Genomic DNA, 23,197 nt, shown 5'->3' with positions numbered 1-23,197 from the left:
TGTCACAGTGCAGGGACATCAGGATTTTAAAGATGCGTAGGTGGGGCATGGCCAAAAAATGGTTGGGAACCACTGAAGTAGAGGGTCCAGAAGATGGTGTGAGACATGGAAAGTTGACTGAGGCAAAGTCAACAGAGGCCTCACCCCAGATGCCTCCTGGAGGGGAGGTGCTGAAAGGCAGATGAGATAGGAAAGAGCAGTGGAGGAACCAGGCAGCACGTCAGCCACATTCTGAAGCTTTCTGGCGAATGGAAGGTCTGGGCATGGGAACCAGGAGAGAAATTTCCCATGTGCACAAGGAGATGTGGGAAATTGAAGTTACCTTGGGCACTTTTCCATCTCAGTGGAATACTGGGATGCTGAAGGCGGGATTCAATAGTTCAGACTCATAAAACAGAACAATACTTAATGTTTTGTTAGTGGTTAGAAAGAGAGAGAAAAAAAGAACAAAGACAATCAACCAACCAAACTTTTGGCATGCCCCAAATGTACAACAGAACAGCAAATTCTCAGCTATCTTTGAAACTTTGGAGAAAATAAATAAAAATGAAATTAACAGTACTCAGTGTTACCAATCTAGGGCATATTGACAATCATTGATATTCTTTTACTTAAGTATGCCACAGTAATAATTTTATTCACTTATGGTAAAACTTAATGGTACATACTATATTTTAATATAGAATAGTTCACATTTGTAGGATCCTGTAGATATTAGGAAATTTGGTGACTATTATTTCCCTTGATTTTTTGATTATTTTTTGCTGTTATCTAAAGGTATGGACTCTATCTTAGATATAATTTTTTAAATAAATGATTTTTAAAATTGCATTGAATCAATTTATTTTTGTGCATCTAACATTTGTCAGAATCTAAGAATGCTTGCTTAGAAAGCATTTTAAAATCTTCAGATAAATAAGACTACAATTTCAGTTACCCTTGTCATCTTTTTTTTAATGTTTTTGTTGATTTTAGATAGAGGAAGGGAGAAGGAAAGAGATAGAAACATCAGTAATGAGAGAGAATCATTGATCAGCTGCCTCCTGCACACCTCCTACTGGGGATCGAGCCCCAAGCCCCAGCATGTGCCCTGACTGGGAATTGAACCTTGACCTCCTGGTTCATGGGTCGATGCTCAACCACTGAGACACACCAGCCGGGCACCCCTGAGTCATCTTGACAATATCCAAATATTAAAACCTGTTATGGGTAACTTTTCCCAAAAAAATCTATCATGTATTATTTTCTACTCCTTATATATAACTCTTAAATAATGCCCTCTTTTGTAACCTAACTTTATATTCTCCTGGTCATTGGGTCTGACTTTCCACATGCTTCTCTTTTTATAGGCATCTCCTTTATCCAGTCAGTGTGAATACGCTCTTTAAAAAAGGTTTGTTTCCAACAAACAAGAGGAAAATCATGGAGTTCTATCAGCATTTTAAAACTTATGATGAAGGTTTTGAACATGGGTCCCAGATGCCAGAGTATCTTCTAAGGTAGAAGTTGTTTCCTATAATTAATTCATTGACCAAGCTCCTCTCAGCAATTCATACGTCTCTCATTTCTCTGTTCTGCGTAGATATAACAGTTTAGTGGAAGAGAGAGCTGTTTTTTTATGACTGGCTTGTGTTTGAAGGAGGAAGAGAAGATATATGCATGGTTTCTTTTTTAATTTCGAGGAGCAAATCCTTGTAAGGGAGGGAGAGGGAGAGGGAGAGAGAGGAAGGGAGAGGAAATGAATATGAATGTGAATGTGAATATTAAAATGAAGTGAAGAATTTATTTGAGGCTTATCCCATTTACAGTTCATAGTCACACTCATTGCTACGGTTTGGACCTGGGTTAAACTGTCCAGTGTGACTAGTCTCAGAATCAGACACTGTCGTCCTCATTCTCTCTGAGGCAAAAGTAGGTGTGGTTAAATGCATTTCTCAAAGTGGCTCAGATAAATATTCATAAAATGGCTCGAATACAGAGTAGCTCGTGATTTTTTTATCTCTTGGCAGTTGGTTTACAGTGGTCAATGGTCAGAAAGATTAAAAAAAACATAGCCAGTTTGCTTTACCTGGTTTAAGACAGCAGTGGGTCCCCGTGCTAACTTTTCATCCTTCTGTAAGTGACAACAGCCAGAGTAAAAGTATTTTACTCTGAGTTCTGTTTTCTTGTTCAGTGCCAATCCTGTAGGAATTCAAACATATATCTGTAAAAAACACTAAAGTTGTCCCTTACAATTTTCCTTATGGACTAATACGTCTGAGGGTAGACCTCTCATGAAATTCTAGCTGAAGATGAAAAATTTGGAGAAATAATTATGATTCTATAGACATCCCCCATTTCATACTGTGACCTATTACTTCTAATGTGCTTTCAAATTAATTTATACACATTTTTTCTCTCACCTAGAAACTGGTCAAAATCCAAAAGGTGGTTTCTAGAATTTTTTGAGAAAAACATCCCAGATATAAAAACAAACAAATCTGAAAAAGATAATTCCATGGTAAGTACACCTTATCTTTTTTTCCCCTAAAATACATGAGATGAAGACAATGAGGCTTTTTCAATCATAGCCACTCTAACTCCATATTTGAATCAAAGCAAATTTTGAACTTTGCTGATGCTCATTCATTGTTTAAGACTTTGGAACAGAATTCAGTGTGAACGTTCACAAGCAGTTTAACTTCATCTTTGTATGTATTGCTTCTGTTTCCCTCAAGCAGTTTCCTGTTTTGATACCCACATTTTTTAAAATGTGGGCTAAGAAGAAAATAAAAGATTCTGTTGTGTTCTGCATAAGTGGATTTCAATGGCCTACTTAAGCAGAGGACTAAAAGAAGTTTTTTGTTTTTGTTTTTCAAATATTATACACCCATTTTATTATGTTAGAAATATCAAATGTGGTGATTTCTTCCATGTGTCTAAATGTATATTAAACGAATATTTCCATTTACAGAATGGCATATCAAAATAATGAAATACATCTGTAGGGTTTTTCATGAGATATAAACTTTGTGTTATGACAGCTTCCATTGTAAGTATGATAGAAACCAGCTTTAAATGAAATTTATCCTTAAACTATTTTCAGTTCTGCTAATCCATTGTTACAAAAACAATAACAATAAGACACTACTGACATTTATGGGTTGCATACTCCATGCCAGGCACAGCGTTACACAGTCACAGATTCATTTCTCATTTATTTTCCACAACTTTCATACCCAGAAAACTGGGGGTTATTAAAACCAGAAAGCTGGGGATTAGGGTGGTTAATCACTTTTGAAATGTTAACGTGCCTTAGTAAGTAACTGCAACTGCCTCTCATCATATATTTTCTTTGGTAGTGATTTAATAGTTATTTTCTGTATTGTAGGATCTGAAGCAAAACTACTATATATGGTACAAGGCAGTTCTCCTAATCCCTAATCCTCGAAGGTTATGGGTTGTGCCTCTGAGGGGGCAGTAGAGTATAGCAGCTAAGAGTGTGGGCTCTGGAGCCAGCGCCAAGTCACAGGGTCTGTATCCCAGCCCACCATCTAGAACAGTGATGGCGAACCTCTGACACACGTGCCAGAGGTGACACGTGAACTCATTTTTTTGGTTGATTTTTCTTTGTTAAATGGCATTTAAATATATAAAATAAATATCAAAAATATAAATCTTTGTTTTACTATGGTTGCAAATATCAAAAAATTTCTATATGTGACACGGCACCAGAGTTAAGTTAGGGTTTTTCAAAATGCTGGCACGCCGAGCTCAAAAGGTTCGCCATCACTGATCTAGAAGATATATGTCCCTGGCAAAGTCCCCTAACTTAATCGTACTTCAGTTGACTCAAATGTAAAATGGTGAAGTATTTACGTCTTGGAGTTGGGTGAGGATTGAATGGGTAAAATAGTTGTAAAGCACCTGAAACGGTATTTGCCTTAGCAAGCAATGACTAGACAGTAGCTACCATTATTTCCATCACCTATGCCTGAGTTATTTAAGACTCAAAGTGCACAAGTAACTTAATTAAAATGCTCTAGTGCAGCGGTTCTCAACCTGTGACAGGGGTCGCCTAAGACCATCCTGCATATCAGATATTTACATTACGATTCATAACAGTAGCAACATTACAGTTATGAAGTAGCAACGAAATAATTTTATGGTTGGGTCACAACATGAGGAACTGTATTTAAAGGGCCAGAAGGTTGAGAACCACTGCAGTGTCTGAATTCCTTCCTCATGCTGGGGAACAGGCATAGGCAAACCTGGGGACACCTTTCTATGAGGAAAATACCCTCAGGGTATTTGTGTGATGACCTGAGAGTAACCATAGTAGCCAACCTTGGGTGAGGCTGTAATCTGACCCAGAGCCATTCAGGCAAACGTCAGTTTTCCACAGGGTTTCAGAGAATGACGGTATTTACAGTACACTGGCCCTGCAGTTCTCTCTCTCATGAGTCGTAGCCTGAGAATCTGGATGGCGAATGGCAGTAGGGTTTTCTCCTGAATGCTCCAGAGAGCTGTGTTTCTTCTCCAAAGAGTAGAGGTGTGTGTGTGTGTGTGTGTGTGTGTGTGTGTGTGTGTGTTTAAAGTAACATTTGTCAGAATGGCAAGTCATTTAATCCTTACCACAATCCTATGACCATTTTATAGATGAAACTGAGACACAAAGAGTTTAACTTGTCTGAGATTACCCAATTCTTAAATAACAGCCAAGTTCTAGTTCCTCATGAAAGAATCTTGGAAGTTGTCATTTCATCCTCTCAAGAAAGAACCTGAACAGACTGAAAAATCAACAACTCTTGGATCCACCAGAGAGGGAGGATACAGGGCAAACCATTGGCCTCAAGAATGGAGAGAACAGTAGGCAAATACCTGATATTTTGTTAAGGATTTTTGCTCTATGTTTATGAGAGATATTGGTCTGTAGTTTTCCTTCCTTACTAGAGGCCCAGTGCATGGGATTCGTGCACTGGTGGGGGGCATGGCCTGTGGGGATCGGCCCACTGTGGGAGCACTGCTCATCCCGATCAGCCAAGTGGCGCACTGCGTTGAGCGTCTGACCCCTGGTGGTCAGTGTGCGTTATAGCGGCTGGTTGACCAGTCGTTCTGGTTGTCCCACCTTTCTGTCCCTGGGCTTTGATGGATAGGATAGGATAGGATAGGATAGGATAGGATAGGATAGGATAATGTCTTTGGTTTTCATATTAGGGTCATGTTGGCCTTGTAAAATGAGTTAGGACGTGCTCCCTCTGTTACTATCCTCTGAACGAGAATTGGTGTAAGTTCATTTTAAAATGTTTGGTAGAAAGCCTGTGCTTTCTGTTTTTGAAAGTTATTAATTATGGACTTAATTTGTTTAACAGATGTGGTCCTGTTTAAATCATCTGTCTCTTTTTGTGAGAGCTTTGGCAGATGTGTCTTTCAAGGGAGTGGTCCATTTCATCTAGGTTATCATATTTGTGGGCAAAGAGTTGTTGAAAGTATCCCTTTATTATATATTTTTTAACTTTTAAATGTTTTTTTAAAATTGATTTCAGAGAGAGGAAGGAAGATAGAGAGAGGAAGATCCCAAAATATAAGGAGTAAAACAACACACTTCTAAATAACTCATGGGCCAAAGAGGAAAACTTGGGAGACATTAAAAATATTTTGAAACAAATGAAAATGAAAACTAAGCCTACCAGATTTGGGGATGTAGCAAAAGCAGTGCTTATGGCAGCTTTATTCATAAATGTCAAAACTTGGAAGGAACCAAAATGCCCTTCAGTGTGTGAATGCATTATAATGAAAGATATATGTCATTATAGATTTGTCCATACCCATAGAGTGTACAATACTAAGCGTGGACCCTAAAGTAAACTATGGACTTTAGGTAATTATGATGTGTCAATGCAGGTTCATCCTTGGTGAGAAATGTAATTTATTGCTGAGTGATGTTGTTAATTGTGAAGGTTGCACATGTGTGGGGTAAGGGTTATAAGGAAACCTCTGTACCTTCCTCTCAATATTATTGTAAATCTAAAAATAAATGAATAAATAAAGTCTTAAAAAAGAAAAAAACTAAGGCAGGTTTTGAAGCAATAGAGTAAGGGAGTTGAGCTCCAGAGTCCCTACTCCTAATCACTGAACAAGGAGTAAGTATGTGAATCCCTTAGCATGCCTCAAACTGCAAACCTGGGAATGGCAGAAATAATACCTTTTGGATAAAAGGAAAATGTGTGGTCTTTTGTTTACCAATATCAGTCTTTATCACATAGCTGTGGTTTGACGATACTTATTTCTTTTCAACAGACACTAATGCAGGCGCTGCTGGAAATCATAGAGACGGAAACAAATGAGCAAAGTCCAAACTACGGGCTTCTACTCCTTTGGGCTTCTTTGTCCAATGCCGTCCCCGTAAGTATGTCAGTAAAGTAAGGGCTGCATTTCCCTCTATGGCGGTTCTCAACCTGTGGGTCGCGACCCCTTTGGCGGTCAAACGACCCTTTCACAGGGGTCGCCTAAGACCATCCTGCATATCAGATATTTACATTACAATTCATAACAGTAGCAACATTACAGTTATGAAGTAGCAACGAAAATAATTTTATGGTTGGGTCACAACATGAGGAACTGTATTTAAAGGGCCAGAAGGTTGAGAACCACTGGATGCACTTTCAATGTTCCCTTCATTTTCATTCCTTCCTTCCTTCCCTCCCTTCCTTCCTTCCTTCCTTCCTTCCTTCCTTCCTTCCTTCCTTCCTTCCTTCCTTCCTTCCTTTCTTCCTTCCCTTCTTCCCTCCCTCCCTCCCTCTTTCCTTCCTTCCTTCCTAATAGTAACTCTCATTTCTCTGCAAGGTTGTTGTTGAGGTCATTTTTCTTCTTTTTCTTTGAGCAAAGAGAAATAAGATATGTTAAGTATTATTTATATCTTCTTCCTCTTATGAAGGTCAAGGCTAGTAAAGGCTTTCTAACTACTGACATTCTGGTTTCCTTTAACCTGCTTCAAAACTCACTGGGTAAAGAGCAGCAATAGAAATTTCAGCCTCTGCCCAAATGTGTGTCAACCACTAGAATATGTAAAATAGTCTAATTAATCCTTTTCCTTTCTTTATGTACCAAGAATATTAATCTTTGATTTTTCCTTACATAATTTTCTTGGAAGCTGATGAACCATAGCAAAATTAAAAAGGAAACATGAAAACAACTCCCAAAGCAGCAACAAAACAGCCACTCCTGTCACAGGATTGATTTTCAAGATCCCATTAGAACGGTCCCCCGGAAGACAGGGACACAAAGCCCCATTGATCTGACTCGGGGGAAGTCAGCGCATTGGAATTTGTTCCTGGCACTGGTCTGAAAGGATTTAAATCCTTAATTGCAGAAAGGAAGTGTCTGATGATTGTTCAAAGTTCCATCTTGCTGGCTGTTGTTGGCACTTCCAAGGGGCAGCTGGTGTGTAGGCAGATACCCTAGAAGGTTTTAGGTCAGGTCCAAAGCCAAATACCAGTGCTGGGTGACAGCTGGTAAATTGTTTAACCTCTCTGAGCCTCAGTGTCCTCATCTGTAATATAGATTTAACTAGAGGACCAATGCACGAAATTTGTGCATGGGTAGGGTCCCTAGCAGCCGCCAGCTGCCAGCCAAGCCTCCCTTCCCTGGCCGCTGGCCAGGGCCTTCCTTCGTTCCATGCCATCCCATGGTGGTCAGCACGTCATAGCGAGCGGTCAAACTCCCAGTTGGTCGAACTCCCACCCTAGGGGACAATTTGCATATTAGCCTTTTATTATATAGGATGATATCTCCCTCATAGAGTCATTGTGAGAATTATATTGGTAATAAATGGAAATAGCTAACTGTCCATGGCACAAGATAGGTGCTCAATAAATGTTAACTTTGTTCACTTATAAAAAGTAAAGCCGTGGTTTCAATCAGCCATTTTCAATGGTCCATTAGGAATCAACTATCCTGGTTTCCAAAATGTGACCACTCACATGCCCCAGGGCAGGAGCAGCCTCTGCTGTCCTGGTTTCTGTGTTCTCCCATCACTGCCTGGAGAGCTGCTGAACACCTGCCAGAGGTGTAGGTGGCGGGCGTGACATTTCTTGGTTCCCAAATATCTTAGCATTTGTCCTACTCTGTGCTCTGCCTGGAGGCCCGCTGGACTCAGGGCTCAAGCTTCAAATAGGCTTGGTACAGGGCCTTGGGAGGCTCCATTGTCACTGAGGTGAACTGTGGTGGGCTGGCCCAAGATATTAGCCACGATTTATGAAATTGTTTCTATGCTAAAACCATTTCCAAGGTCTAAGAACTTTTCAAGAACATTTTTGCAAGTCTAATCTCAAAACTGACATTTTTCCTTTTTTAAAATCATCTTCCCTGAAGCTCTTTTCTAAACACTTTCAGTCATGACCTTCACTTTATTGTCTGTGCCACCCATTCCCTGTATATTTAGATATTTTTTTCATCTCATATCCCCAACTAGAAGTGAAAGTTCTTTGGGCAGGAATTATGACTTACACCAATTTGTGTTTATCATGATTGGCCAAAGACTACCTAACATGTTATAGAGACTCCATCAATATTTGTTAAATAATTTTTTTCAATGAAGGGATAAATGATGCTCAATTCATGGTCTTGATGACACAGTGAGGCAGAGCTTTTCTCTCTGTCCCTATCACCTTTGTTCTTACTTCTCCAGAGCAGTGGGAAGGCATGGTAGTGGCTGCTTCTGAAGGTCACTGAGCCAGGGGCCGTTCCCCTTTTTGCTCAGCCCTCACCATGGACTTGACCCCTTTGGCAAAACATTAATTGGTACCTTTGGGAGCACTTTTTAACTCCTTTCCCATATGTGGGTGAACAAAGACCTCAAGGTCACTTCTTGTTTGTTGATTCAGTAATGTATGTAAACATTACTTTTGACTCTTTTTTTGCATGCCATTTATTTTTTAAAGTGATTTTGTTTTCTAAAGTAGAAAATAAAGATTTTTAGAAGCAAAGTCTGTTAAGAAAAAAAGCATTAAAAATTACCACTAGCACCATTGTACAGCTATTTATAGTTTAGCTGAATTTCTTGTATTTGTTTTAAAAAGGTATTATAGGTGAATCTCTCAAAGTCTAATTAAGCACATACAACTTTAGGTCCTTGTGCGTAACTGAAAATCTATGTATGACACTAAGCCTCCCCCTAATCCCCCAGCATGATCTCTGACTCTTTAAATAAGATGAATTGAGTATGGAGTCACTATTAATTAAATACAGTAATTCAGCACTTCCATCTATGAAAGATAGTAGAACGGGCCTGATTGGGGAGGCAGGAGAAGAGAGCTCTCCGGGAGTCTTACTCCTACTGTAAAATCACACTAGATGATCCATCTCTAGAGTAATTCTTTTTTTTTTTTTCAAAAATATATTTTATTGATTTTTTACAGAGAGGAAGGGAGAGAGATAGAGAGTCAGAAACATTGATGAGAGAGAAACATCCATCAGCTGCCTCCTGCACATCTCCTACTGGGGATGTGCCCGCAACCCAGGTACATGCCCTTGACCGGAATCGAACCTGGGACCTTTCAGTCTGCAGGCCGACACTCTATCCACTGAGCCAAACCGGTTTCGGCCAGAGTAATTCTTTTGTAATCTGGAAAATGCCACAGAAAGTGGCCCCCCATTGTAGTGGCCTGGGTTTAACACAATGATCCCTTCCCTGCAGTTTAATGTCTCAGAGAGGAAACAATAAGCGGCATTGAACTTGGCTTTGTGGGAGCACTTCCTTTCACATAATTGCTCTTCCACTTTTGACCACATAGGGGAGTATTGGAATTATTTTAAGGTCCCCCAAGTTACTTCACAAAAAGGACAGACTTAAGTGACAGGAAGTGTCTGGGTCATATTTCAGGACTGGTTTTCCTAGATGAAATTTCTTTCACAATACAATATTTACTGAAGAAAAAAAAAAGAAAGCAAAATTCAAGCTTCTTTAAATGATTTTATGTAGGTTTTCTATGTTGTGTAACCTAAAAATAGAAGTAAAAACATTTACCTGAGTTGAAGAAAAGCTAGTTTTTGAGATGTGTAGCAGTATAATTTTATTTTATGATACTACAATGAGGAAAGGTCTGAAATACTTCTGTTTGGTCTGGAGAGTAAGAATACTGCGTTCGATAATAACCTATGAACTTTTGAGCATCTCATTATCTTCAGTAGGGTGTGAAAGGACCCCATTTTTTATATGGAGTACTCTCATAATTTAGTTTATGAGATTTTAGATATAGTATCTGGGGTTTACTTAAAATTGCCATGTTTCATTTGCAGAATATATGATTTGACAATTCGTTTGTTTTTCAAGGAAATTAAATCTTAAAAAATGTTTTTATTTTGGACATGGATTAACAGTCTTCAGTGGCATAATTTTTTGTTTCTAAATATTCACTGTATGCCTGCCCTGGCCAGTGTGCTCAGTGGTTAGAGTGTTGGCACTTGCACTGAAGGGTCTCAGGTTCGATTCCCAATCAAGGGTACATACCTGTTACAGGCTCAATCCCTGGCCCTGGTTGGGGTGTGTTCAGGAGGCAACTGATCCATGTGTCTCTCACATCATGTTTCTTTCGCTCTTTCCCTCCTTACCTTTCATCTCTTTCACCCTCCCTAAAAAAAAACCCACAACAACAACAATGGAAAAACTAGTATCCTGGAGTGAGGATTAACAAAACAAATAAGCAAAACAAAAAATATTCACTGTATGCCTATGTAATATTTTATATTGTACATTTGTAAAAGAAATCCCACTTTTCACATTTTTTGTATAGATTAATCTATATAAACAACATAGTGAAACTACAGTGAGAATAAAATTATAAATTGGACCTCTTAGAGATAAATACTGTCTCTTTTGTTCATAAAACTTAGTTGTTTTCAAAGATGCTCTTTACTAACGTGCTTTTAAGTTTAATTTAAATAATCTCCTTGCTGCTTTTATTTATTTTTTGTTTTTAAAAAATCTTTATTATTGAAAGTATTACATATGTTTGAACCTAATACTAAGTCTGCATTTGTTTACTTTCAAAGAAGGTTGTAATTTTTGATATATGTTTTTCTTTTTAAGATTGCATTTTGGACACTTGGATTTATCCTCTCTCAACCCAGTATTCACAAGGCCATTATGGAAGGCATATCATCTGTGTTTGGCGCAGCAGGTACTAAAGCTGAATTAAATTACATAACTGAAGAGACATCAAATAATGTGTGCTCATTACATCACGAGCAAAGTCAAAAGACCGTAATTTTATAGAAATTCCTTATAGTCCAAAATTGAACATAATTTATGTGTTGTAGGACTTACATGGATCAGGTAAAATCCTAGAATTTAATTACTATCAAGGATTTTAGAGGTCACCTTGCCTAACTCCCTTATTTTCCAAATGATGACATAAATGCTAGGGAGATGGTGATTTGCCCAACTTCCCTACGTAAACTTAAATATATGATGTGCAGGGCTTTTTCTTCTGGTCTTCGGGCCCCTTACTTCAATTGAGCTACAAATCCGTAGTTTTGGAATTCAGGATTTTCCTTGTTTCATAAAAGTAATATGGTGCGTAGTGCATATATTACATAACAGTACTAATGGGGTAGGGAAATCAGATAACATTCTACCACCAAAGGAATTCGTTTAAAAGTTACAGTTGTTAGAGATGTCAGGGTTAAAACCAGAGGTAGCAATTGCTCCCTTTCTTTTTTGGTTCAGACTCCATTCTTTTCTTGTCATTTGTTTTAAAAAGCAGAAATAATCTGGAATGGAGAGGGCTAAGCTACTTGTTTATTCAGCATAATTGGGTTTGTTTTGGAGTAGATTTTTTTTAAAACTTAGTTAATATGTCAAATTATGTATTCTAATATGAAAAGAGTCACAAATGACTTGGTTTGGGGGAAGAAAACAATATAATGGTAGGGCAAAAAGGATCATGACAATTAACACTTATCCTTCTGCCCTTCATGATTCCTGAAAATATTTTATTTGGAATTTTAAATTTAACTTTGACTACTTATTTCTGAGTTAAACCAAAAAGCAAATTGGCTTGACCAATGTGAGTATCTGAGCCCTACAGTTCTGAGCCTTGAGTGTGAATCAGCAGGTGCTGGCTCTCATCTTAGAAATGGTGAGCATTGCACTCACAGAGGACCAACAGTGCCCACAAGGTAGATTTGGAGATATTGTGGAGAATCGAAGAGAAGGCTGCCTTTATGGAGCTTTCATCTACAAATCTAATGGCAATGCACCGGTATGTGCATGCCTGTGTGTCTACAGATGATGAGAGGGAATGTGTCCTTGATTGTCATGAATTCTCCCATACCATTTCCTTACTAGACCCTTGTCCTGACTTAGGGCTTTCCAAATTCTTGGTCTTTAGGAAATAAAAAGGTACAGATGGGAATGGTGGGAATAATGTAGGAAACCTATCTGACCCCAAGCCACAACACAAATATTACATTAATCTAAATGACTACAATGCTTGAAGCTTGAATTATTGAACACAGTGCTAATGGAGAAAGAGGAGTCTTTTTCTCTTCTCCATGATCTGTTTATTTTTAGAACCTATTATTTTCCTTTGACAGAAAATTGCTCCTTCAAATGTAGTACCAGCTATACTTATGTCAATGCTTCCAGTTTATGACACTATTGTAGAATTGAAAACGATTTATAAAAAAATATATCAATCATTTCTTGCCATGCCTCTATAGTTCGGATCAGCGCATGCATAAGCCGTAGGAGTAGCTCAGGAATTTAGATGTTGTGAGAGGAGACTACAGGTCTTTGGTGGTTGATATCAAGGAAGATATCCATGTACCCGTACAAAGGATCCTGTCAAAGAACGAACGTTAGAGTGCACAGAACAAGGATCAGACTCAGGATGGCAGTTTTCCCATTTGTATGCTCTTTTCTATCACAAGATCACTATTTTCTTCTTGGAGATGTCCTCGGTGAATTTCCAATTCTGCATCGCTCTGGCCTCAAAACTCATCCCTAGAGCCCATCACAGATACTTTACCTATCTTTCTTATAACACAAGTTTAAGGGTAACGGCTACTACTGTTGCATACTTGGTCTTTTGTGTCTGGCTTCTTTCACTTAACATAATGTTTTATATTGTGATATTTTACGTTAATTGATTTTCAGATGATGAACCACCCTTGTATTGCTGGGATAAATCCTACTTAATCACGGTGTATAATCCATATAAAACATATAATTTTTATATATCACTGGATTCCGTTTGTTAGTATTTTGTTGAGGAATTTTACATTAACATTAATAAGGGATATTAGTCTATAGTTTTCTTGCAATGTTTTGGGGTGGTTTTGATAGTAGGATAATTCTAGCTTTATAGAATATCTTCAGAAATGTTCCCTATTCTTCTATTTTTTTTTTGGTAGAATTTTTAAAGGATTGGTGTTAATTCTTCATTAACCATATGGTAGAATTCACCAGTGAAGTAAACTAGTCCAGAGATTTTCTTTGTGAGAGGGTTTTTAAAAAATTAAATATCTCTACTTACAAGCATATTCACATTATCAATTTCTTCTTGAGTTTAGTTTTGTAACTTTTTAGGAATTTGCCCATTTCATCTAGGTTATTTAACTTGTTGGCATACAATTATTCACAGTATTCCCCATAATCCTTTTTCTTTCTGTTAGGTCACAAGGAAAACATCTCTCCTCTTCCTTTTGGTAATGTGTTCTTTTTCTTTTTTTCCTCCCTCCCCCTTGGTCAATGTAGCTAAAGAGTTGCCAGTATTGTTTACAAAGAACTAACTTTTGGTTTTGTCTATTTTGTTTGATTTTATTTTTTCTTTTGGTATTCTAGTTTATACTTCATTTATTTCTATTCTAACCTTTATTGTTTATAATTTATATCTCTTTATTGATACTTAGTTCTTTGACTTTTTCAATTCTTTGGATATATTTAAACCATCTAAAGTCTTTTTTAGTAAGCCCAATATCTGAGTTTCTTCAGGGATAGTTTATATTGATTGCTTTTTTCTCTGTGTATGGTCAGTATTTTTTTGTTTCATGTCTTATTTCATATTTCCTTTTGCATATCTTATCATTTTTTGCTGAAAACTGGATATTTTTAATAACATAATGTGGCAACTCTGGAAATCAGATTCTCCTCTCAGGTTTATTGTTATTGCTGCTTATTGTTGTTTGTTTTAGTGACTTAGTTTGTATTCCTTATCATATGTGGCCACTTATGTCTCTACTTTGTTAGGTTAGTGGTCAACCGATACTTGAGCAGAGTATTTTTACACTAGGAACCAACAAGTCTCCCATTCTTTGCCACGGGACTCTGTGTGCATGTTGAGGCCTACTTCAACACGTGGCCGGCAATTGACAATTCTGCCTTAGCTTTTACTTCCTGCTTGCACAGAACCTCAAAGTCAGCCATTGGTGAAACATTGGGGCTTCTCAGGTCTTTTCGGAGCATGAGTAAAGCCCTGAGCATTTGTTCAGTGCTACACAAGTGCATGGCCTTCCATATTTCCAGGAATGCACTGGAACTCTTCAAAGCCCTTAGGACATCTCATTTCCTAGCTTTTTATTTTAATATTTTGGGCTTACTCGTTGTTTGTCCCAACTGTTATCTCTTGCTTCAGGTAGCTGCCAAGTTAAACAATTATCCTCAAAAGTTTTCAGCCAACATCCCGGAGGAAAAGACTTTTTCCACTGGGGAGCTCCAAGTCAGGTCAGATCAAGACAGTCTTGCAAGTGGGGTTTTCCAGGGGACTGCCACACAGGTCCAGTAATGATAATTTTCTAGGAACGAAGCTTCGGAGTAGTTCCAACCCTATTCTACCCCCTCTGGTGACTGCAGGGCAACTGATTGCACTATGACTGCAGATAACGATATTCAAGGTTATTGTGGAGTTTTAGAGGGGGGGATGGCAATAGGGCAAGCTAAAATGTCATTAAGCTTGCTGTTTTTACCACGATTCAGCTATTTTTCTTGGATAAGCACTCCCTGAATTGTTGTAAGCCCTTGGTTAATTTTCAGAGTTCTGAAAAAGTGATCCTGACCATTTTTACCATATTTCTCATTGGTTCTAAAGAGGGAGTTTTTGAAGTCCTTTTTTTAGCTGACATAACCTTGAACCATACGTTTTAAGATTTCTTTTAGGAAACCTTCCAGATGGATTAAGCCTTCACTCCTCCCTTCATGGACTTGGCACTGTGAGAAATGCCAGGGCTGTGAAGGGGAGTGAGGTATGGTGCAAGGTGCTCTCAAGGAAGCTCATGAATTGCTTTTCTGTCATGTGGAAGCAGGTTGGGGGGTATCTAGCAGATGTTAGGAGAGAAAAGGGAATATTTATGTTGTTTCTTTGGAGATGTGTACTGCTGGTGAATTCTATAGGTTTTCTGTGCCTGGAACCTTTCTGTTGTACTTGTTCATCATTCAGCTTGAATGTCATTTCCTCAGACAGGACTTGTAGACTTACCCTACCTAAAGACACTTTCCCTAGCTCTGCCCCAGTGCTGCTCTGGCTCATCTTACTCCTTATTTCCTTCATTCGCATGATTATTTATTTATTAGTGTATTTATTTATTTATCCTCCACCGCCTTCACCAGAACATAATCTCTCCAACAACAGCAACAATGCCTGTTGTGCTCTCTATAGTGTCTCCAACTGCCTAGAACCAAAAAATTACTCAACAGATATTTTCTGAATGAACTTAATGAACAAATATAAGGATATATTTTTAAGAGATGAGTGTCTTGGTCTAGACTTCATTTGCAGCTCTGTCTCCTATCCCATTAAACAGTTCAGAGGACATGAGTGTTTTATGTAAAGAAGTTTTGACAATTTTCTGCACTGAATTTTTGAGTTAGCAGAACCCTAGCCTCAGCCAATATCTAATCAGTAATATGGGACGCTGAGTCATTTCAAACCCAAGAATCCATATGAGTGGTAATGAATGCTAGCATTTCTCAGAGTTTTGAGTTCTGTAAAGCATTTTCTTGCCTAACATTTTATTTTATCCTTTGATCTTCAGTGCAACCTACATTATCACGTCATGGAGAAGCTGATAAAGAATATTTTACTTTGATACAGAGTTTTGGGGTATAATTCCTAGAAATTAGTCATTTAGTTTTAACTTTGAATTTATAAATTACAACATATTATTTCAATAGCTTGTCATAACCTCAGAAACACAGTATAAGAACTGAGATCAGATTTCCTGGGTTTAAACCCACCATCCTTGTTTAATTTACCAAATTTTTGAAGCCTGTTTTCTCTTTGGAATAATGGCAAAATAAGAATGCCACCCTAACCGGTTTGGCTCAGTGGATAGAGCGTCGGCCTGCGGACTCAAGGGTCCCTGGTTCGATTCCGGTCAAGGGCATGTACCTTGGTTGCGGGCACATCCCCAGTGGGGAGTGTGCAGGAGGCAGCTGATCGGTGTTTCTCTCTCATCGATGTTTCTGACTCTCTATCTCTCTCCCTTCCTCTCTGTAAAAAATCAATAAAAATATATTTTTTAAAAAAAGAATGCCCATCTCATGGAATTATTAGGAGACTATCTACACTAATAAAAGAGAAACATGCAAATTAACCATCACTCCATCACTCCGCCACTCCACTATACCCACCAGCCAAACAGAGCGACTATGCAAATTAACCCAACTAAGATGGTGGATAATTTGTATATGCAGGCGTGGAGTGAAGACTGAAGATGACTGAAGATGGCAGCAGCCACGGAGCTGGAATGAGCAGGAGGCTTGGGTTGCTCCCGGCAACGGAGGAAGCCAAGCTTCCCACCGGTCCTGGACTCTGCTCAAGGAGTGACTGGGGGCCTGGGTCACCAGGGGCAACCCAGGCTTCCAGGCCACCCTGGGCTCCACTCAAGGAGGGGCTTAGGGCCTGGGTCGTAGGGGGCCTGGGTCGCTGGGGGTGATGCAGGCCTCCAGCCTGCCCTGGGCTCTGCTCGAGGAACTGGAAAAAGAAAAATAAGGGCTGGGAGCAGCTGGAGCGGAGAAGCCAAGCCTTGCTGCTGCGGCCACAGTGGAGAAGCCAAGCCTCGCTGCTGCGGCCAGACCAAGGGCCTTGGTCCCAGGTGCCGAAGGAAAACCGGTGCCGCAGCCAGGGGAAGGAAGGCCTATTGCACGAATCTTCATGCAACGGGCCACTCGTCTATATATTTAAAACCCTAATATGCAAATGGACCGAACGGTGGAACAACTGAACAACGGGTTGCTATGATGTGTGCTGATCACCAGGGGGTGTGCGCGGAACATGGCAGGCATCAACTGTGGCAGGATGGTGGAGCAGGTGAACGGGGGTGCCAGACCAAGGCAGGGCACTGGTTGCTGTCATCGGGGTGAGCCTCTGGTAGTTACTGAAAATTCTTTCCTCCTGTGTGCCATGGTCCCATCAGGCACTGGCACCTGCTGCCAGCGCCAGCCCCGCTCTCATCTGTTGCCGGCACTGGAGCCACTGTTCACACCCGCTGCCGGTGCCCAGCGCCAGCCCCAATCGCTCGGCGCTGTCAGCGGTGTGAGCGCCAGCTGCTGGTGCCGATCGCCCCTCAGGGCTTCTCCACCTCCCCCTGCTCCTGAGGGGTGATTGGGGCAGCAGCTGCAGCACACCCTGTGACAGCACCGGCCCTGCTTGCACCCACCAGGGATTTCCCAGCAGCTGCATTTCCTCCACCACTTCCTGCCTCCACCTGAAGTGTGTCTTGTGATACTGCAGCCCACTCTCTCCTTTCCTATTGCATAGCTTCAGCAGGTGGGATGAGATACCTCTGGTGACTGTAGATTATTTGATATCCCTCTTCAAATGTACAAACCCGGAGAAGGTCCTACTCTGGCACTTCCTGTTTTATTAAAGCTTCCTATTCTCTCACTGCAGTGCAGCACCTGTAACCTGTTTTGTTTATCCTCTACATTTCTCATTTAGATGCAGTTCTTCTTTCAGTGTCCTGTTGGAGAATTATTCAGGCATTTGGATAATCTTTTTTCCTCTTTAGAAAAGACTGAGGTAAAGATCTTTAAGTTTGGTCAACATCTCTCCAGAGAACACAATCCAAATTTAGAATCATCATGCAGTTTATAAGGGTGTTTCTAGATCAAAACTTATTTTATGTCTTATTATCTACCCATTGTTATCTTATTTGGTCAATATCTCACTCTTTTATTTATTAAATATTGGAATGTTCTTAAAAGTGTTATGATATAAAGCAGGGTACATTTTACATTTCCATAAGTGAGAAACTGATAACCTATTTTTAATATAGGTTTCTTAAAATAACAGGATTTTCCCTCCAGAAGGGAATCTTACATGGTTGACTTGGTATAGTAGCATTAAACTTTTCTTGAATTGATAGAATGAAATTTGGTATATTTTTATAAGTGCATGGGAAAGGGTTGGGGAGGGTCAGTCTGTTGATTCTTAACTCCTTCCCCTCCTCCCCTGGAGGGACAGATAAAACAGTGGTGTTGGACAGGTACCATACACTACACACACTTCAAGCAGAGATAAAAGAGTGTTCATGGTGCCTGAAGCAAGGCAGAATGTTCCCACACCAGGGGGTGAGTCCTGCCCAGGCTGTGTGGGCTCTTCGTCTCTTGGGAAGGAGTGTCCCAGGCTCAAGGGCCATTCTAACGTGACTGAACTGGGTTGAAAGACCGCACATGATGGTCTTTCCCAACAGTAGGAATATATGTTTTTGATAATAAAATTTTATGCTAAATCCTCGGACAAAAGGATTTAGCCATACCAAGGATTTAGCCAAAAAGCCATACCCACCCTGGACAAGTCAGAATAACCAGAGTTGAAAGCTCAAAAACGCCTGAGGTAGTTGGCAGAAGCTTGTGGTTAGAGGGAAGAATTGAAGGAGATGTGGCTGCAGCTGTGATCCCTAATGCCTCACCCGTATTCAGAGTCCATGGACAGCCTCCAGGCTTATTCTTTGTTTTCCCAACCACAAGTGTCTTAAGCTGCTTTTTAAACCTTCTTTTCCATTTATATCTGTCCTTTCTATTCATGTAACTGGTGTTTCTCTTGCATAAAGAAATTGGGTTGGTGTACAACCTATATGGAGGAATTCTAACATTTTATAAAATCATATGTTTTAATAAAACAACCTTAATTAAGAAAACAGCCTACCAATTTAAAGGCCAAACCTTTTAGAATTAATATACATTTAATTAATTATAATGAGAATTCCAATGTTTTTTGGGGAAAATGAACTGAGAGACTTAATATTATTTGAAAAGTAAATGTGAGTAAGCATCAGAATTATTATAAACATAAACTAGTAAGGCCAGACCTGCCCTACCAGGTATTAACACCGATGATAATGCTGCTATTAAAAAAATAGGACACAACTGTTACAGGAAAATCAGTGGATCAGCACAACCCTTATTCATTTGCCATTTGCCAGCAGAAAGCAAATTCACGATCTTTTCTTTCAAAGCTAAAAATAATTAGAGGAGAAAAGTAATGTTTCCACTCTGTTTAACATTCTTGAGGGAAAAGTTTCTCAACTATCAACAGTTAAGGTAAATTTATATTCAAGAAACCTGCAGTCATTGGGGAGACTCAATAAAGAATTCATAGGGAACTGCGGTGAATTAGAAAGCATTGAATGTCGTAGGCTGTCACACACATCCTAATCGTTCCTCTACTCTCATCTTCTCTCTCTTGAACTTGCTATAAATTTAACTTAATATCTTTCTCACAGAATTTGGTCTCAGAACGTTTACAGTAATGCACATACACAATAATGTACATGCACAATAATGAAATTAATCTTTTGTAAACAAACAAACAAACCCAGCATATATATTTTTCTCTACGAAAGAAATATTTGGTAGATAACACAGAATACTGTTTTTTAACTTGATTTTTTGGAAGGTTTTCAGCACTGTAAGCTTACTGTTTGCTTGATAAGGTAGAGCAAGCCATGTGTTTCAGGGAAGGGTGGACGCAGCTTATCTTTTGCATTCGTGTTCTCACCTCTGGAGCTTGTCTTACTGGACCTCTTTCTATCAGCCCTTTCTTCACATTCCAGAGGTTTCTGTGAGATATCTGAATGAGGCAGCAGGACCTAGCTAACCTCCAGGGATCTGTTCTGTTCTTTTCTTTCATTAATTCATTACCTTTTTCATCTCTCTCCCTCTTCCCTCCCTCTTGTTGTGTGTGTGTGTGTGTGTGTGTGTGTTAAGAAATTATATATACTCTATACTTTAGGTGCCCAATAAACCCCCATTCTATGTCTTCAGATGCCATAAATCCAGAGTCGCCCTGTACTATATGCAGAAGGATCAGAATCAGATCAGGATGTCTGCAAGAGGGAGGAGGACAAAGGCAGGGTGGCAGGAAGAAGGGAGGAGGGGAAGGAGGATTGGAGATTGGAGGGCCTTCTTCCATGGTAGGCTGCATTTTTAAAAGCTCAACTCTCCTATGCAAGTGAAACCCTGTTCTGTTCCTCAGGGCTCACTGCCTAGTGACCTCTCTGTCACTCCCTTCTTAAAACCAAAACAGCATCTCCCTTTTTATTTGATGGCTCATCAGTTTATTATTCCCTTAATTCTTAGAGATGGGAAACATGGCTCAGGTCAACAAATTGAAAACAAGTACATTTTTTAAATTGTATTTTTCAATTACAGTTTACATTCAGTATCCTATTTCTACTACTCTTTGTTTCTCAATTCTGGTCTCTCTCTCCCTGTCCTAGTTTCGGGTGTACAGCATAGTGGTTAGATAGTTATATACTTTACAAAGTGGTCCCCCACCCCATATTTCCAGTATCCACCTGGCACTATCCATAGTTATTACAATATTATTGACTATACTCCCTATGCTGTACTTTACATCCCCATGACTGTTTTGTAACTACCAAGTTGTACCTCTTACTCCCTTCACCTTTTTCATCCATCCTCCCTCCCTACTCCCCTCTGCTAAACATCAGTCTGTTCTTCAAAGAGCCTCTCCCTTTCTTGCCCTAGCAGGTTTGGCTCAGTGGATAGTGTGTCGACCTTCAGACTAAGGGTCCCAGGTTCAATTTTGGTCAAGGACACATGCCTGGGTTGTGGGCTCTATCCCATCCCCAATAGAGGGTGTGCAGGAGGCAACTGATCAATGATTCTCTCTCATCATTGATGTTTCTATTTCTCTCTCCCTCTCCCTCTCTGAAATCAATAAAAAAATATATAATTTTTTTAAAAGCCTCTCCCTTTCTTAACACACTCTGTAGAATCTTTTGCATCCATGTCCTACTCATGTCAATGGGGAAGGTCCAGCCACAGACATAATTTGCAACATTATGAAAAACCTGGGTCTTATTGTGTAGATAATTAAGTCCCTCGAATGTGCACCTTGCTTAGCCAGCTTAGCTCTGTGACCTTATTTACTCACTAATTCTCTTTCACTTCTCTCTTCCTATTTCTGCTACTCTTTGTTTCTCAACTCTGGTCTCCCTCTGTCCTGGGCATTTCTCTCACTGTCTCTTAGTCTGCAGGGATAGAGGGTAATACATATTTGGAGAAGGGAAAGGTCATTGGGGTCTTTATACACAATTTAAAATTAATTTGCCCTTTAAATACTCAAAGATCAGTTTCACAGTATTTCTTTATCAAATTTAAAAGAATAATTCTAGAAAGGGGTTTATTGCTTTTCCCATTTGGGAAACAAGTCAACAAAATCTCACTGAAAATTTCCAAAAATCTGTAACCAGCATGTTCTCACTACCTATAAATAACTGTTGTAAGGTCTTTTGAGATATAAAGCTTATTGTAAGTGATGTTATCTATTTCAGTACATTTTATCCACTATTCTCTCTATTTGCAGTATACTAACCTTTCCCAGTGAACATGGGTTTCTTCTGGGAGAAAAAAAAACCAATAACTTTTTAAATATAAGAATACTAGGGGCCCAGTGCACGAATTTGTGCACCTTGAAAGGAACTGTGGGCCACGAGGCTGTGGTAAGCATAGGGGCATGTCTTGGCTCATCCTCCGTGCCCTTGCCCTGCCCCTCCCACCATGGCCCCCAGTCCCCTGTCTGCCGGCAGCCCTGCTCCCACCGCCACTGCTCCCACCCGCTGATGGTGTGGAACACAGCAGTGGGTACGAGCGGGGCTGGCGCCATCCATGGGTGCGAGTGGTGGCTGCTGCCCCGATCACCCCTCAGGAGCAGGGGGAAGTGGAGAAGCCTTTGGGGTGATCAGGACTGGCAGCCACTGATCGCACCTGCTGATGGTGCGAGCGATCGAGACAGGACCAGCTGCAGGTGTGAGTGGGGCTGGCGCTGGCAGTGGGTGTGAGTGGCGGCTCTGGCGCCAGCAGTGGGTGTGAGCAGGGCCGGCGCTGGCAGCAGGTGCGAGTGCCAGGCAGGACTGTGGTGCGCGGGAGCAAAGAATTTTCAGTAACCACCAGAGGCTCACTCGATGACAGTGACCGGCATGCCCCATCTTGGTCTGGCGCCCCTGCTCACCTGCTCCACCATCCCACTGCAACCAACACCAGCAATGTTCCACACACGCCCCATGGTGGTCAGCACACGTCATAGTGACCAGTTGTTTGGTTGTTTGGTTGTTCCACTGTTTGATCTATTTGCATATTAGCCTTTTATTATATAGGATATTCCTGGCATAAAATAGAGGTATAATTTTTAAAAATTGAACTTTTGGACATTACTTAAAATATTGAAGTTTTTAAAATTTCTGAAATGAAGGGAAGAATGTAAGATACTGATTTTATTCCCCTGTGGATATAAGCTATTTACTATTTTTCTTTAGCTTTGTTTCTGTTCTCTAAAAATGGATTTTTTTTCCAGAAGTTTTTCTTGAGGTCTATGGTTGAGAAAATATGCCAGGAAACTAGTTTCTTGCCCTTAATCACTTTCTACAGTTGATCTCATTGCTTAGTTATTTTTTAGTAGAATTCATAGAAATGCTTTTTTTTTAAAGCGATTACATAATTTCCCTAATAACAGTCTAAAATAAACACTAATTTTTATCAGTTGACTTTTACTTTTTAAATAAATTATCATAAAATTTTGGAAGCGAATTTCCTGACCGAATTTTGATAGGAATCATTGCTTAAGGTTATTACATCAGTTTCTTTATTTTTCAACCTTTATGTCATGCATTTTTGTCCCACGTTCATTCTTCATGTGTACTGTGATCTTTTGCATACACCTTCAAGTATTTTAAACAAGCCGTTCTGTGAATA

General features: G+C 39.8%; 1 protein-coding gene across 2 annotated transcripts in view; it reads left to right on the top strand.

Annotated features, from left to right (window-relative positions):
- LOC102428309 (24-hydroxycholesterol 7-alpha-hydroxylase) overlaps positions 1 to 23,197 on the top strand; it is a 67,676-nt gene that overhangs the window by 12,863 nt on the left and 31,616 nt on the right. The window contains exons 4-8 of one of the 2 annotated variants that reach the window (XM_023763341.1): positions 1,350 to 1,499; positions 2,407 to 2,500; positions 6,280 to 6,384; positions 11,069 to 11,159; positions 13,657 to 13,689. In XM_023763341.1, coding sequence (XP_023619109.1) covers positions 1,350 to 1,499; positions 2,407 to 2,500; positions 6,280 to 6,384; positions 11,069 to 11,159; positions 13,657 to 13,689 — 473 coding nt within the window. The remainder of the gene's footprint in view (positions 1 to 1,349; positions 1,500 to 2,406; positions 2,501 to 6,279; positions 6,385 to 11,068; positions 11,160 to 13,656; positions 13,690 to 23,197) is intronic. The other variant, XM_006099700.3, reaches the window with a different exon arrangement.

This window comes from Myotis lucifugus, unplaced genomic scaffold (genome assembly GCF_000147115.1).
Source record: "Myotis lucifugus unplaced genomic scaffold, Myoluc2.0 scaffold_281, whole genome shotgun sequence".
Lineage (NCBI taxonomy): Eukaryota > Metazoa > Chordata > Mammalia > Chiroptera > Vespertilionidae > Myotis > Myotis lucifugus.
Note: the sequence above shows the minus strand (reverse complement) of the source record. Positions and strands in the feature narration are given on the sequence as shown.